Here is a 16,892-nt window from a genome sequence, read left to right as displayed (position 1 = left end):
CCCCCTGCAGTGGAAGCGCGGAGCCCTAACCACTGGACCGCTGGGGAAGTTCCTCGTCATGCTTTAAAACTCCATTCTTTTAACATTCTGGGTTGTAGAGAAGAGCAATGTATAAGAAATCCATCTAAAGATTGTCTTGATCAGGAAATCCCAGAGTTTTAATTATTAATATATGGAAACAACAGCATTATAAATATGTGATTTTTATTATGTCCTTTGCAAAAGTAATGTGTGCTTATTGTGAAATCTTATGATGTTACAGAAATAAAGAATAAAGGTGGTAAAAAGTACCATTATGATCCTGATCCCCAGATATAAGGGCTATTAATATTTTGGTTTATGGAATTCCCTGGTAGTTCAGTGGTTAGGACTTCGAGCTTTCACTGCCGAGGGCCTGGGTTCATTCCCTGGTCAGGGAACTAAGATCCCACTAGCTGTGTGATGTGGCCAAAAAAAATAAATAAATTTGGTTTATTTTTTCTACATATACTACATAGACATCATATAAAATTGTGTTAAACAACTTTTAAAGCAGAAATGGGATTATACTATATATTCTGTTTTTGCAACTTGATATTTTCAATTAATGTATCTTGCCATTTTTCCTTGTCAATTTTTAGATCACTTTGTTCTTTTTCAATAAATATATTCTGTTCCATTGTATGGATATAAAATGATTTGTCCAATCTTCCACTGACAGACATTTTGGTTATTTCAATTTTTATACCTTTACAACAGTGTTATAATAAACATTCAGCACAAGTATGTTTGTATAGGTATTAGCTGTATATGGATTTAAAATCTTTTGGTAATTATACTAATTTCATTTAGGATGAGAAAACAAAATGCAATAAATATGCTGATGAACTTGCAAAAATGGAGCTGAAATGGAAAGAACAAGTGAAAATTGCTGAAAATGTGAAACTAGAACTAGCTGAAGTAGAAGAGAATTACAAAGTAAGTTTACTATTCGTATAACTTGAGGCATAGTACCTGATACTTTTGAAAATGTGCTATCTATAATTTGGTCAATCTAACGTAAAGTTTCAACATGGGTAATTGGGATAGTATTTTCGTGTATAGATAAAAATGTACTATGTATTTAGTTATGTTGAATACAGTTCATTAACTATGAACTGAGAAAATAGATACCCATATGCATTGCCATTGTGGCTTTCATTTTGCGGATTCAGATGGCTATTGAAATTATATCTTTAAATCATGCTTAGTTTTTAAGATGAAAGTGATCATTTAATATTCCTTTTTCACTTAATTGTGAATGTGTTTGTAAAATTATTCTAGGGCCTTGGTGTTTTTTTTGGGGAGTGTAATAAGATAGGATCAGTAATTTAAAAAATTTATGTAAAGGTTTTAAAATTTATCACCAAAATGTGTTACTTGTGATCCTAAATGAGATACTGCAGAGTAAGCAATACAGTCTTAATTAATGAAGATTATTTTTGCCAGTTTAACACTAGGCAACAAACAAGCCTGAATGGTAAATGATATTTGTAAAAATGTTGGAGAAAAAAATTAGTAGGCTATCTAGCTAATTAATAAGTGGAAAGACATTTTCCCTCTAAGTAATAAAATGTAATCTTAAGTATTTTAAGGTATGTGCATGTGTGTGTAATTGGCATTTTTGTGTGTGTGTGACTAAAGGCCTGGAAGTTCTAAATGATTTAAATTTGCTCTGTCATAGCTAATTGTACCTATAATCTAATTTTAAAATATAACATTCTTAAAGGCACCAAGAATTACTTTGTTTGGGTTGGTACAGGCTAAGGTAATATAACTGCTTGATCCTTTTTTACTTTCATCTGCTGTCAGAATGAAATTTTGAAACTTATTTCATGAGGTTGTTGTTCCTGGGATCACTGTGAATATTGTTTTTATTGCCTGGGAACTTCTGTTATTATTAAAAAGTATGAATACTGAATTTATATGAAAGTTTATTTTTGCAGATTGATTAGGAAAAATGATTTAGTACATATTTATTGAAGCCTATTAAATATAAAGCACTATGTTAGCTATTATGTGGGTGATCATATAAGTAAGGCACAATGCTATGCTTAAGGAGTTTATAATCTAGTAAGGAGTGCTAGAAGTGTAATCTTGATATTCAAAACTCTTTCACATTCACAACCTAGGTAATCATCTTTCAAACCCATGGGAAGCTAAATAGTATTTTTATTTCATTAATGATAAAAATTAACATCGAGATTAAACAACATATTTAAGGTTGTACAACTGGTAACGGTGCTTGGCTTTTTGTTTAGTGCCTTTCCCCTTATTTTGTGCTGCTTAGACACAAACACCATGAGACAAGGCAAAATGTGATGAAGTTCTACATAAGCTGTAAGTCTAAGTACTTTAGGGCTGTTTCCAATGGAATATTTAGGAGTTAGATATTACAGAGAAACTAGACCTGTGAAAAGACCAAACAGGAGGGGAGGATAAACAGAGCTGGGAAAAAAAGAAACATCTTTCTAAACAGATGGAAAAGCATTACAGGTTTGGAGGTCAGAAGTAGAGAGCATAATATGGGAGCTGTGACAGTCTTGAGTAATAGGACTTTTAATATCTGTGATGGAGTAGATAGATGTGAAAGATAGGTTGAAACCAGATTTGGGGGGAGTTAAACTGGAATGTGGGTGCTATTTGCTGTTAAGAATTTTCTAGGAGAAAAGGGACCCAACCAGAGTGGGTCTTTATGAAAATAATTTGGTAGCACTGAGAGGATTTACAGGTGGGAAGGGTTTTTGAAGGTAAGAAAATTAGGTACAAATATTCTTAGAATGAATTGATAAAGGCCATCTCCTTGGATACCTTCCCCAATCACCTACCATTGAATCTATCAAGGAAAGCCTTAGGGAAAAACCATTGAAGAATAGTTTTATTTGTATACATACTGCTTATGCTGTAATAGGCAAATAATGGATAGTTGTTGAATAAATGAAAGACTTGGAGACTGAAAATATTGAGGAGTAGAGGAAGAGGAGAAGGAGTGTTTAATATAGTTTCCTAGCTTCAATCACAGTGGGCTCTGAGATTAATAATATCAGTTAACAAAAGTAGAAAAGTAGGTTTGGGACATTTTACCCTTACAGTGCAGAAGGACAACAGTGAAAACATGTTTACCCATCAATTAAAAAGGCAGATTTGGATCTTGGGAAAGAGAGTGTGGCACATGAGTTAATATTTGTGATTTATTCATATGAGCATGATTGTTGAAGGCATAGAAGAAAGGGAGTTTACAGAGAATGTAGAGAGAAGAAGCCAAAGAAGAAACCTTGGAGAATACCTATGTTTGTAATGGTGAAGAAGCAGACTTTTAAAAAAGAGCATGAGAGGATGACAGTGTTGGTGCAGTTTCACATAAACCAGGGGAGAAGCTTTAAGAGTGAGGGAAGTTAGTCAATAATGACAAGTAATTCAGAGATGTCAAAGAATAAGAACAAGGAAAATACATGGATATGGTAATAGGAATTATTTGATAGAATGGTATAAACTAACTGTTGAAGGGTAAGGAGAGAGTAGATGATGAAAAATAATGATAATTTCTTTCTCTCTTCAGCTTCAATTGGCAGAGAAGGACAAAGAGATAAATGGTCTAACTTCATATTTGGAAAACCTCTCCAGGGAGAAGGTATTGAACAGTGTACTTAAAAAAAAGTTTCATGTGACACTGAATGATAATACAGCTTTATGAAGGGACACACATTTTACAGTTATGTGAGGGTGATTTTTTTAAAAAAGTTAAATGACTAAATAAAAGACAAACAGGTGTTAAGACACTTAGGTGGAAAATGTTTTTAGTTAAATAATATTTAAAAATATTTTGTTAGAAAAATGCTCAAGTGTTGAAAGTTAGTTTGATTTTTGTTACATAGTTTGTATTTAACAAACAATTTTACAGTGTTCAAATTTAAGAGAACAGTAAACAAATTTAAAATTATACCTAATGTATTTATCTGGTTTTCTTTTGTAATAGGAAACATTTTAGAAGTTGTTTAATGATTTGTAGCGTAACCTAACATTCAGAGCATACATTTATAATATAAAATATGCTGTAGTGCAACATTTCTCACAGTATGGTCTGTGGTCCTTTGGGGGTCCCCATCCCCTTTCAGAGGTCTACAAAGATAAAACAGTTTTCGTAATATTACAGTATTTGCTTTTTTCCCTACTCTGTTACATTTGCACTGTTGGTATAAAAGCAGTGGTGGGAAAACTGCTGGTGTATTAATACTGAATCAAGGCAGTGGCACCAAACTGCACTAGTAGTTACTGTATTCATCCTAACCATGTGTTCACAGTTTAAAAAAAAAAAAAAGAAAACAGTTTCACTTAAGATGACGAAACAGTAAAATATTAATTTTATTGAAGCTTGACCCTGAGGGGTGTTTTTAATATTCTGTGTGATGAAATGGGAAGTACTCGGAAAACACTTTTGCCTAATGAAGTAAAGTGGCATTAAATACCTTTAAAGGTAAAGCACTGTTTGATTGAGTTCTAAGCTGAACTAGCCTCTTTTTATATGGCATATCATTTCTATTTTTAAGAATGACTAATAGACAAAATTTGGTTATTCAGACTGGGGTATTTGGCAGATATTTTCTTGAAAAGAAGGGAAGTGAGCCTGTTACTTTAAGGAAAACCAGTTGATAGTATTTGTTGCCAATGATAAAATTCAAGCTTTTAAGAAAAAATTGGAATTTTGTAAACCTAGGAGTCACCTTGTTAGCCATAAATTCAGGTAGGGTCTAAAGCGGCTTGTTATGAATGACAAAAGACCCTCCTATCATTCAGGAAATTCCAGAAGTTTTAGGAGATCTGTGCCAGGAACTGGGGACAAGACCAAAAATGTTTTTTATGTCACAGTGTGTATTTATGTATGTATGTACAGTCATCCCTTGGTATCCTCAGGGTTGGTTCCAGGACCCGTCCAAGGATGCCAAAATGGGAGGATGCGAAAGTCCCTTATATAAAATGGTGTAGTACCATCGGCCCTGAGTGTCCCTGGGTTCTGCGTTGGCTGGCTCTGCATTGGCGGATATGGAGGGCCAACTGTATTTTTAATTTACATTTGGGTGTCTGTGTTCATCTGTGTGTCTATCTAATCTAATCTTAATACATATCATCTTATCTTCCTACTTGGTAGTCATCAATATGAGCTCTTTTTAGTCAATGGATTAAGAATTTTTTTGATGTTCACATAGTCTGAGATTTGGTCAGTGGGAATACCTTCAAGCTGGTTCCTGATCTGCCTCAATATCAAAAGGATATTGGTCTTTTGAGCACTTAATTTTTTTTCTAGCACTGCAAGGTATTCTCATACCTTTATTCCCTCATCTTTGTAATTGGCCATTTTTTTACAATGAAGAAGCTCTGGTCCTTATTTCTCCAAGGAGTTCTGGTTGCTTATTAGTGGGAAATGGTATTTAGAACCCAAAATACAGGCCCTAGGTGTGCTCATTGCTTGTAGATCCTTTCAGTGTCTGAGCTGGGAAAGGTGTGTATTTTAGATATCATGAGTTCTAGTCCAATTCCGCACTGGTTCTTCCTTGCTTTCCTTTCCTTTTTTTTTTTTTTTTTAAGAGGCATTTTTTAATAGACGTTATTACAGTAATTTTATCTAACTACAGAAAGAGATTATCAGGATAAGGATGTTGGTGTGTGTGTGTTTGTTTTTGGTCGTGCCACGTGGCTTGCAGGATCTTAGTTCCCTGACCAGGGATCAAACCCCAGCAGTGGAAGCGTGGAGCCCTAACCACTGGACCACCAGGGAATTTCCCCTTGCCTTCATTAATTCCTATTTGTACACTTTTTCCACAGTGAGAATCCTGTGCCCAATAGTGTCAATACATTGAATCTACTTGCTAATTCCAATATCCCACACCTTCAGAACTGCTAGAGCCATATCACTAAAAGAAGGAAACCTATTAAGAATAGAATTGAATTCAAGATTGTTTGCAAGTCCTTCCCCCCCACCCCCCACCCCAGGTTGTCAGTATATCGCATTCAAATGTTACTTGTGTTTGTTCTGTCTCCCTCGCCCCCTTCAGTGTATGGTAACACAAAATGACAAGTGGGTTAAAAAGATCCCTGCAAATAAACAGTTAAATTAAAGCTAATTAAAACAATAGGAGCACAAATGAAGAGTAAGAAAATGATTTTTTATTTCCAGTATGAGTTTTCCTCAAGTGTATTTCAAAGTTAAAACAATGATGACCTAATCAGATTTGACAAGAAGTTGACAAAATATATATTCCAAATGCTTAAGACAACTTTTTGAAATATGGATGTACCTTAACCATTTTTGGTAAGAAACCTGGCTCTAAGTGTATTTTGTGCTTGGAGTTAATAGCTAATGCTAGAGAGAAGCAATCAAGATACTTTATTTTTATATATTTTACATTTATAAAAAATATATATTTCATATATAAAATTTATATATAATTTATATGTAAAATTATATATATAGAATGTTTTATATAGTTATTTTGAAGTTTCATATATAACAGTGAAAGATAGTGCTAAATGATTATAACCATTTGTACATTTTGTTGTGTTACAAATGGCTGAAATCACAAACAGAAAACAATATGGTGACTGTATTAATTATGCTGCACAGCAAATTACCTGAAAATGTAGTGGCTTAAAACAGTATTTGTTATCTCACAGTTTCTATGAGTCAGGAATCCAGGTGTGGCTTAGCTGGGTCCTCTTTAGACATCTTGCAAGACTGCAGTCAGTGTGTCAGATGGGGCTCAGTCATCTCACGGGTATAGATCTACTTCTGAGCTCACTACTTGTTGTCAGGATTCAGTTCCATGCAGATAGTTGGGTGAGGGCCATAATTTCTTCTCTGCCATCTTCCATGAGGTCACTCTCCTCCTCTATGTTTTTTTTTTTTTAATATTTATTTGGCTGCATCAGGTCTTAGTTGCGGCGTGTGGGATCTTCGTCACAGCATGCGGAATCTTTTGTTGAGGCATGCGGGCTTAGTTGCCCTGTGGCATGTGGGATCTTAGTTCCCTGACCGGGGATCGAACCCACGTCCCCTGCATTGGAAGGTGGATTCTTAACCACTGGACCACCAGGGAAGTCCGTCCTCCTCTATGTTTGACTGAAGTAAAAGGTTATTCAAACCACAGGCAGGGTAACCTTTAAAAATGTAAAGCTGATCCTTTCTTGCTTGAAGCTCCTTAACGGGCCTCCCATGCATTAGTGCATTTAGGATAAATGCCAAAATTCTTTTTTGGCTGCACCGTGTGGCTTGTGGGATCTTCGTGCCCCAACCAGAGATTGAACCTGTGCCCTTGGCAGTGAAAGCAACAGTGAAAGCGCGGAGTCCTAACCACTGGACCACCAAGGAATTCCTGCCAAAATTCAACGTAGCATGTAATATTTTATATGACTGGCCTCTCTCTCTAGTCCCATTTTAAGCCACAGTTTCTTGTTTGACTCTCCTCTATTGTAGAATTTCTCTCAGTAGTGTTCTCAATCTTGACCTTGAATCAGAACCACCTGTATTATTTGTTTGTTTTTTAGGTAATTATCAAATTTATTTAAATATTTTGCCTTTTTGTAATATTAAAGATTAAATGGCGATATACAACATGTATTTGGGGAAATATGACCAAATACAACATTATAAGTAATGATAAGAGTACAGTCATGACTTATTACAAGCTAAACAAAAGTTAGCAGAGCTTGTGCCTTTGCAGGGAAAGGTCAACATACAATCATATATATAGAATGCCACAGACTAGATTATCTTGAAAATTGCCCTTTTTCACATTACATTCATATAATTTCATTTAATATAGTTTGTTAGGGTACCACATTTTTTTTTTAAATTAATTTTTATTGGAGTATGGTTGCTTTACAATGTATTTGTTAAAATACAGATTTCTGGCTTCCATTCCCAGAGTTTCTGATTTGTAGGTCTGGGGTGGGGCTTGAGATTTGCACATTTGACAAGTTCCTGACGCTACTGGTCTGGGGACCACACTTTGAGAACTGTTGTAGTCACTCGGGCCTTACAACTCATGAATTGCTTTCTTGTTTCAGGGCCCTTGTTCATGTACTTTGCTAGGAATATTCTTGCCTACAATTCTTTGTTAACTTTTTTTTTTTTTAAAGAAGAATTTTTTTTGGCTGCGCCACGCGGCATGCAAAATCTTAGTTCCCCAACCAGGGATCAGACCTGTGCCCCCTGCAGTGGAAGCACGGCGTCTTAACCACTGGACCTCCAGGGTAGTCCCAGAATAATTTAAACATATGTAAGAAGAGAATAATGTAACGAACTCAGTTGTACTTCTCATCGAGCAATCAACAGATGTTACTTTGTGGCATCTTATTTTAATTTTCTTTTAAGTATTTTTTTTTTTGAATTTGTTACAGTATTGCTTCTGTTTTTATGTTTTGGTTTTTTTTTTTTTTTTGGCCATGAGGCATGTGGGAATTTAGCTCCCTGACCAGGGATCGAACCCACACCCCATGCATTGGAAGGCAAAGTCTTAATCCCTGGACCGCCAGGGAAGTCCCAGTGCCATCTTATTTTGTCTGTTCAACCGTAATTCCCTTCTCTCTTCCCCCAGTGGTATTTTTTCAAGTATATCCCATAATTCCTATTATTTTCCTCTGAATATTTAACTATTCCTACCACTCTTGACTTATTCTTTAAGTCTCAGATTAAATCTCTCTTTTTCAGAGAGGACTTCTTTGACCTCTCAGTCTAAATTAGGTACCTTTATTAAACTTAAACCTGGGAGCTGTAGTTTTATTTTATAGCACTTACCATAATTTGTAGTTAATATTTCTGTGCTTATTTCTGTAACAACTCCCTTTGCTTAATTATAAGTTCCATGAAGAACAGAGATCATGTTTATTTTATTCACCACTGTATTTGCAGCCTCTAGTACAGTGCCTGATATTTGAAGTTAAATATTTGTTGAATGACTAAACAAGTTAATGGGGCAAACATAATTTATAGCATTTGCTTATAAAAATATTTGGTAAAAGAAATGTAGTGGGATCAGCAGTTTTGTTGTCACTTAATACCCTGCCCGGCAGGAATACAATAGAAGTAGGCCAGTTTGCTTTCTACTTCCTGTCTTCTTGAGTTACTCTTGATTTCCCTGCTACTGACACTATAGTTTTATATTACTTCTAAAGACTGTATTTATAAGAATTTCTGTTTGCTATTTCAGCAGCTTGCTTCATGTTTGTCTTCTCCCCCAGTGTTTCTCAGTACCCTCACTCCTGCCACAATCCTCTGCAGAGTTAGGATTACGTCCTTTTTGTTCAGCACCGAAACCTAGATCCAGACAGTGCCTGGAATGAACCAAGTGATCATTAAGCATTAGTTGAGTGAGCAAATGACAAAATGGATGTATCACCATCTAACAGAATGTGTGTTTTACTTATTTTGTTTCTTGTCCATCTGCCCTGCTCTAGATACAGACTTCATGTGGGCAGGAATTGTTGTGTGTTTTGGTTATTCCTAAATCTCTAGTGCCTGGAGAGCAGTGCCTGCTGCATATTAGATACTCAATAAGTATTGAACATATATGTGGATAAAAACTCATTATAGTGTTTTTAAGTAACTAACTCCCTAGTATTATAAAAAAATATATTTTAAAAATAACTTTTAATAGTATGAAGTAATTTAGGATTAAAAACCCTACCAATTTAAATTTATTTAGAAACTTAATATACCTTAAAGTATCTTATTTTTTCATGTCATTCCAAATCCACTATTTAGAATTATTTATCATTTTCATACTATTTCAGATATTCTGTATAAGCCCCTTACTAGAAATATGAAAAGGGAAGAGTAAAGAAAATAATAAAGCAAAAGCACAATGGCAAATAATGATAAAAATGATGGTGGGAAGTACTTTATTAACTATTACCAGAGAAAAAATTAAAATAAAAAATTTTTTAAAGTAAAACTTTCAAAATGTTGTTTAACATCAGGTACCTGACTAGCGATTTTTCTGAATCATCATTTCATATTTCCAGATGATGTGCTTCCTTTTTAAGAATAGAAGAGTAATATTTGTATATATTTATAAATGATTAATGGAAGGTATCTTGAATATATCTGTGATTTTTGTGGGTGACAAAATTAAAGGTACTGCAACTGTTGCTATGTTTTTTTTTGCCTACATCCATAATTGAAGAAAATGCTAAATTTCAGTTAGAAGTTAGTGAAAAGATATAAATTTTTTTTTTTTTTTTCATCTGAGTTCATGGATCTCCTGAATTCTAAACATGGATCCTTTTGTGGGGTGCGGGGGGAAGCATGCATTGTGAATACAAATTTAAGAATCTTCTCTGAGTCAAGAGTTCAGTCTTCTAATTTGCCAAACAACCTAATCATAACTATTTTGTCCATGTTCCTGTGTTCTGTTTACCCTGCCTCAGTTTCCCCCATGAGGAATCAAAGCTGCTTATTCCTCCTTTTCTTACCCTTATACTATTTGCAGAGGATTTATTTTATCTTTGATGGTAGAGGAGTGGAGTATGAACCTAGAGGAAACTATTTATTAGGTTGGAATTCTCGATGAAGTTCCTTGGCTCTGTCAGCGCATGCATAAATGTTTTGATGAAACCCTTGACTCCATTTAAGTAGTTTATTGTTTGCTTACAGAAGAACTTAACCATACTCCTTTAAATTGATTTGCTTACACTTTTGTAGAAGTATTTTATCATCTCTTAACTCTTTTGCTGCTTGCATGCCCTTTTTTCGCTTTTCTTGAATCATCTTTGAAATATTTTAAAAATTTACTCTCTCCCTTTTTCTCTCTTCACATTTCCACTTAAACATCTTGAATTACTATAGTGGTATGTCAGGGGTTTTTGAGTCTTGGAGGTGAGGGGACATCCATTGAGGGCCTGCTGTGTTCTAAACACTCCCCTCATTTCTCAGTAGTCCTCTGAGGCCTGAAGAAGATAAGTTCCTCAGGGTTATTTGTGCTGGAGCTGATGAGCAAATTCTGGTCTGACTCCAATCCACCATGTCATGCTGCGCCCCTGATTATTTGTTTCTACTTTCAGCTGTGCCCAGTATAGTTTTGCTAGATTAACCTTGCTAAGGACCATTTCACTGTGTTATTATTGTTCAAGAACTGTTAGGCCCATTGTAGTAAACTGTATGACGCATCTGGCACATTTGCCCTTCAACCTGTTGTTTTTAGCTGCATTTCTTCTACTCTTAACATGCATCCTGTGTTCTAAGTAAATCATTCACTTACCAATCCTGCAATATGTTATATTTCATATGCCTTCTGTACTCTTTTCACGTGCTTAGGAAGAACTTTTAATTCCCATTTCTCTTTTCAAACCTAAATTTACTTGCATTTTTCATGTTTACCAGTTTTGCTCTCAGTGATAATGACTTATTCCATTTGAAGGCCACTTACTCTATTTTAAGGTCATTTTATAGGTAAAAATTTGTTAACATAGAGTCTCATCTCTACTCCCAAGGGATGACAATCAGCAAAACCAGCTGAATTTTACTTTACAGATGAAAATTTTCATTCTTATATCCTTTGTTAATATGTTTGGTTGAATTTTTTAATTTTTAATTTTTATTTTTAAAGTTTTTTGTTTTTTTGTTTTTTGGATGTGGACCATTTTTAAAGTATTTATCGAATTTGTTACAGTATTGCTCTGTTTTATGTTTTGTTTTTTTGGCTGTGGGGCATGTGGGATCTTAGCTCCCCGACCAGGGAGATTGAACCTGGACCCCACCGGCATTGGAAGGCGAAGTCTTAAGCACTGGACTGCCAGGGAAGTCCCTGGTGCAATTTACATATGATAAAATTCTCTCATTTTAAGTGCAATTTGATGAATTTTGTCAAATACATATAGTTCTCTACCATTACATTCAAACTATAGAATGTTTCATTGCTGCACATAATTCCCTCACGCTCATATGTAGTCTGTTCCTCCAGCTACCCCCAGCCCCAGACAACCACTGTTCTACTTTCTGTTACTCTATAGTTTTACTTTTTCTAGCATTTCACATAAATGTGGTCATACAGAATTTATTCACTAGTTGATAGACGTTAATCCTTTTACCAGCTGATGGGCATTCAAATTATTTCTCATGTTTTGCTGTTATGAGTAATGCTGCTATGAACATTCTCTTACAAATTTTTTTGTGGACATGTGTTTTCATTTTTCTTGAGTAGATACCTAGGAAGGGAATTGCTGGCTTATATGGTATGTAAGTGTATGTTTTTAAGAAACACCCAGATTGTTTTCCAAAGAGGCTGTACACTTTGCATTCCCACCAGCAGTGTATGAGCATTCCAGTCACTGGCCCTTGGTATTGTCAGTTTTTAATTCTAGTCATTCTAGTGAGTGTGTAGGGTTACCTCATTGTGGTTTTAGTTTTAATTTCTCTGACGACTAGTGTTTTTTTAATTATTATTATTATTATTATTATTTTTTTTTTAGTCGTAGGGCATGGTTATTTATTTATTTATTTTTGGCTGTGTTGGGTCTTCGTCTCTATGTGAGGGCTTTCTTTAACTGCGGCAAGCGGGCGCCACTCTTCATCGCGGTGCACAGGCCTCTCACTATGGCGGCCTCTCTTGCTGCGGAGCACAGGCTCCAGACGCGCAGGCTCAGTAGTTGTGGCGCACGGGCTTCGTTGCTCCGTGGCATGTGGGATATTCCCAGACCAGGGCTCGAACCCGTGTCCCCTGCATTGGCAGGCAGATTCTCAACCACTGCACCACCAGGGAAGCCCTTTAATTATTATTTTTTAATGTTAAACTTTAAAAAAAATTTTTTTAATTGAAGTATAGTTGATTTACAATATTGTGTTAGTTTCAGGTGTACAGCATAGTGATTTAGTATTTATGCAGATTATATTCCATTATAGGTTATTACAAGATAATGGGTATAATTCCCTATGCTACACAGTAAATCCTTGTTGCTTATCTATTTTATATATAGTAGTTTTTATCTGTAATCTCATACCCCTAATTTGTCCCTCCCCCCTCCCCCCTCCCCTTTGGTAACCACAAGTTTGTTTTCTATATTTGTGAGTCTGTTTCTTTTTTGTATATACAGCCATTCATATTATTTCTTAGATTCCGCATATTAGTGATACGATACATACAGTATTTGTCTTTGACTTATTGAATCAAGTGCACACGCGCATGCACACACACACACATACACACACACACCCATACCCATCTTCTTAATCCAGTTGTCTGTTGATGGGCACTTGGGTTACTTCCATGCATATCTTTGCTATTTTAAATAGTGCTGCTATGAACATTAGGGTGTATGTATCTTTTAAGATTAGTGTTTTTGTTTTTTTCCGGATAGTCCCCGATGACTGACTGGTGATGCTCAACATCTTTTCATGTGCCTACAGGCCATTCATATATATTCTTCTGTGAAGTGTCTGTTCAGATCTTTTACCTGATTTTTTATTGGGTTATCTTTTTTGGATTTAAGAGTTTAAACAAATATATTCCAAATACAATTGCTATGTTATGTATTTTGGAAATATTTTCTCCCAATTTGTGGTTCACCTTTTCATTTTTAAAAATACTGTCTTTTGAAGAGCAAAAGCTTCTAATTCTGAAGTAGTCCAGTTTAGCAATGTTTTTCTTAATGGTTCATGCTATATGTGTCCTATCTGAAATTTTTGCCTAACCCAGGGTTACAGAGATTTTCTCCTATTTTTTAATCCGGTATATTTTATAGTTTCAGCCTTATGTTTAGATTTATGATCTACTTAAAATTAATTTTTGTGTAAGGAATGATATGTAGTCAAAATTTGTTTATTTGTATGCAGATATCCAGTTTTTTAGCATCATATATTTAAAAGAACATTTTTCCTCCATTGTATTACTTCTGCATCTTTGTTGAAAATTAATTGACAAGAGTATGGGTATATTTTTGGAATCTCTTTTCTGTTTTATTGATTTATATTAGGGGTCAGCATACTAAGGCCTACATCCAAATTTGGCTTCTGGCCTGTTTTTGTAAATAAGGATTTATTAAAGCGCATTGCCATGCCCATTCATTTTTAGGTATTGTCTATGGCTGCAATAGCAGAGAGAGATTTGAGTAGTTGTGACAGAGACTGTGTCTTACAAAGCTGAAAATATCTACCATCAGGCCCTTTATGGAAAAGTTTGCCTACCCCCAATCTGTTTATCCTTAGGCTAAAACTGTACTCAGTTGATTATTATAGCTTTATAATAAGTCTGGAAATCAGATTGTGTAAGTCTTGAAGTTTGTTCTGCTTTTTAAAAATGGGCTAGTCCAGGACCTTTGTGTTTCCATGTACATTTTAGAATCAGTTTGTCAGTTTATACAAAAGCCTGCTGGAATTTTGATTGGGATCACATTGAATCTGTAGATCAATTTGGGGGGAATTAATAGCATAAAAATAAGTTTTCCAGTCCATGAATGTGGTATATTTCTCCATTTGCTGAGGCTCTCTTTAATTTCTCTCAGTAATGTTTGTGGCTTTTAGTTCATAGGCCTTGCACATCTTTTGCTAAATTTATTCCTCAGTATTTAATTTTTAATCTATGAATGTTACTATAAATAGAATTTTAAAAAATTTCATTTTTCAGTTGTGTGTTGCTGATATATAGCAGTACAGTTGGTTTTATATATTGACCTTATATACTGCAGCCTTGCTAAATTAACTCATTCTCCTAGTTCTAGTGTATTCATTAGGATTTTCCACTTCTATGATCATATCATCTGTGAGTAAAGATGGTTTTACTTCTTCCCTTCCAGTCTGTCTGCCTTAATCTTAATCTTGCCTTAATCTTAACACTGTTTAGAACCTCCAGTATAGGGACTTCCCTGATGGTCCAGACTCTGCGCTCCCCAATGCACAGGGCCTGGCTTTGATCCCTGGTCAGGAAACTAAATCCTGCATGCAGCAACTAAAAGATCCTGCACACCGCATTGAAGATCCCGAGTGCTGCAACTAAGACCCGGTGCAGCCAAATAAATAAATAAATATTAAAAAAAAAAAGAAACTCCAGTATAATGTTGAATAGAAGTGGTTAGAACAGACATTTTTGCCTTAATATTTGATCTTAGGTAGAACCATTTAATTTTTCACCATTAAGATTCACTGTAGGTTTTTGTAGATGTCTTTTTTTTTTTTTTAAATCATGGATGCCTGTTGAATTTTATAAAATGTTTCTTCTTGCAGTTGTTGAAATGATTGTATGCTTTTTTCCTTTAGTCTATGAACATGTGATGAATTACATTGATTTTTGGATGTTAAACTAAATTTGCATTCTTGTGATAAAACCCACTTGGTCATGATTTTTTTTTTAAATAAATTTATTTATTTTTGGCTGTGTTGGGTTTTCGTTGCTGCGTGTGGGCTTTCTCTAGTTGCAGCGAGCGGGGGCTACTCTTTGTTGTGGTGCGAGGGCTTCTCATTGTGGTGGCCTCTCTTGTTGTGGAGCACGGGCTCTAGAGCTCAGCCTCAGTAGTTGTGGCGCACGGGCTTAGTTGCTTCGCCGCATGTGGGATCTTCCCAGACCAGGGATCGAACTCATGTCCCCTGCATTGGCAGGCAGATTCTTAACCACTGCTCCACCAGGGAAGTCCCAATGTATTCTTTTCTAATACTGAATTTGATCTCTTAATTAAGGATTTTTACATCAGTATTCGTGAGGGTCTGCAGTTGAGGTCTGCCGTTTTCCTGTGATGTCACTGGTTTGGGTATCAGGATAATACTGGTCTTGTAAAGTAAGCTGAGACAGTGTTTTTTCCTCTAGTTTTTGAAAGAGTTTATACAAGATTAGTATTTTTTTTAATGTTCAATAGAGTTTACTAGGGAAGCAGTCTGAGTTGTTTTTTGTCTTGTGATTTTTACTAATAGCTAAATTGTAAGAGATTCGTAATTTCCTCTCAATTAGCAATAAAAAGGGTACTTTATTGGCACAAATAAATTTGAAAATATATTGGGCTTTATCCTGCTTTCTGATTTTGTTAGATGTGGAAGGGACATTTATGAGAAGTTGAGAACCAGCCTTTCCAACTGTATACTTTAAATATAATAGGGAAATCATTTTATTGTTATATTTTGGCTAAATATTTAATGCTCTTCTTGTTAAAAAAATATTTGGTTGCTTATTCACCTTTGTTTTTGTTAATTTTAGGAACTTAAAAGGAGTATAGAAAATCAAGCAGAAAGGAAATTGGAGGGTCAGAATTCCCAGAGTCCTCAGCAGATCTCACAGTGTTTCAACACCAGCTCAGAGCAAAATGGTCATGTTCCTGCAGTGCCAAATACACAACCAGTTCTGCAGTTTGGTAATCCTTATGCAACACAGGAAACAAGAGGTTATTACAATATTTTTGGTTGGGGTTAGCTGAATGTGGAGTTTTTTTTGTTTGTTTGTATCTTCCTGGGATTAGAGAACTGTTGGTATGATCAACTCTAACAGAAATCTTGTTTTATAATAAGCAGTTTTAATGTTTAACACTAACTGGCTTCATCTAGAAGCAGTACACCATGAATGAGGAGTCTATTTGCTTATTGCACATAGTTCTTATTTTTAAAGATCATTTGGGTTAAAAAAAAGACATTTTTTTGGATACACTAAAGTGGTTCTTTATATTCTGTTCATCATAGCTATACACAGAGATTCTAATTTTAGTACCAGCTTTTACCCTACCCTTCCAAAATTTTTATTTCAGATGGAGCAGATGGTGCTTTTTACCCAGATGAAATCCAAAGGCCACCTGTGAGAGTACCCTCTTGGGGACTGGAAGATAATGTTGTCTGCAGCCAGCCTGCTCGAAACCTAAGTCGACCTGATGGTTTAGAAGACCCTGAGGATAGTAAAGTAAATTGAATTTCT

General features: G+C 35.2%; 1 protein-coding gene across 4 annotated transcripts in view; it reads left to right on the top strand.

Moving 5' to 3' along the window:
• The window catches only part of TAX1BP1 (Tax1 binding protein 1), a 93,493-nt gene that overhangs the window by 63,650 nt on the left and 12,951 nt on the right, over nucleotides 1-16,892 (top strand). For all 4 annotated transcript variants that reach the window (XM_057549709.1, XM_057549708.1, XM_057549707.1 and 1 more), the window contains exons 13-16: nucleotides 832-957; nucleotides 3,578-3,649; nucleotides 16,188-16,371; nucleotides 16,729-16,877. In XM_057549709.1, the coding sequence (XP_057405692.1) occupies nucleotides 832-957; nucleotides 3,578-3,649; nucleotides 16,188-16,371; nucleotides 16,729-16,877 (531 nt within the window). The remainder of the gene's footprint in view (nucleotides 1-831; nucleotides 958-3,577; nucleotides 3,650-16,187; nucleotides 16,372-16,728; nucleotides 16,878-16,892) is intronic.

The sequence above is a fragment of the Balaenoptera acutorostrata genome, chromosome 7 (genome assembly GCF_949987535.1).
Source record: "Balaenoptera acutorostrata chromosome 7, mBalAcu1.1, whole genome shotgun sequence".
Classification (NCBI taxonomy): Eukaryota; Metazoa; Chordata; class Mammalia; order Artiodactyla; family Balaenopteridae; genus Balaenoptera; species Balaenoptera acutorostrata.
Note: the sequence above shows the minus strand (reverse complement) of the source record. Positions and strands in the feature narration are given on the sequence as shown.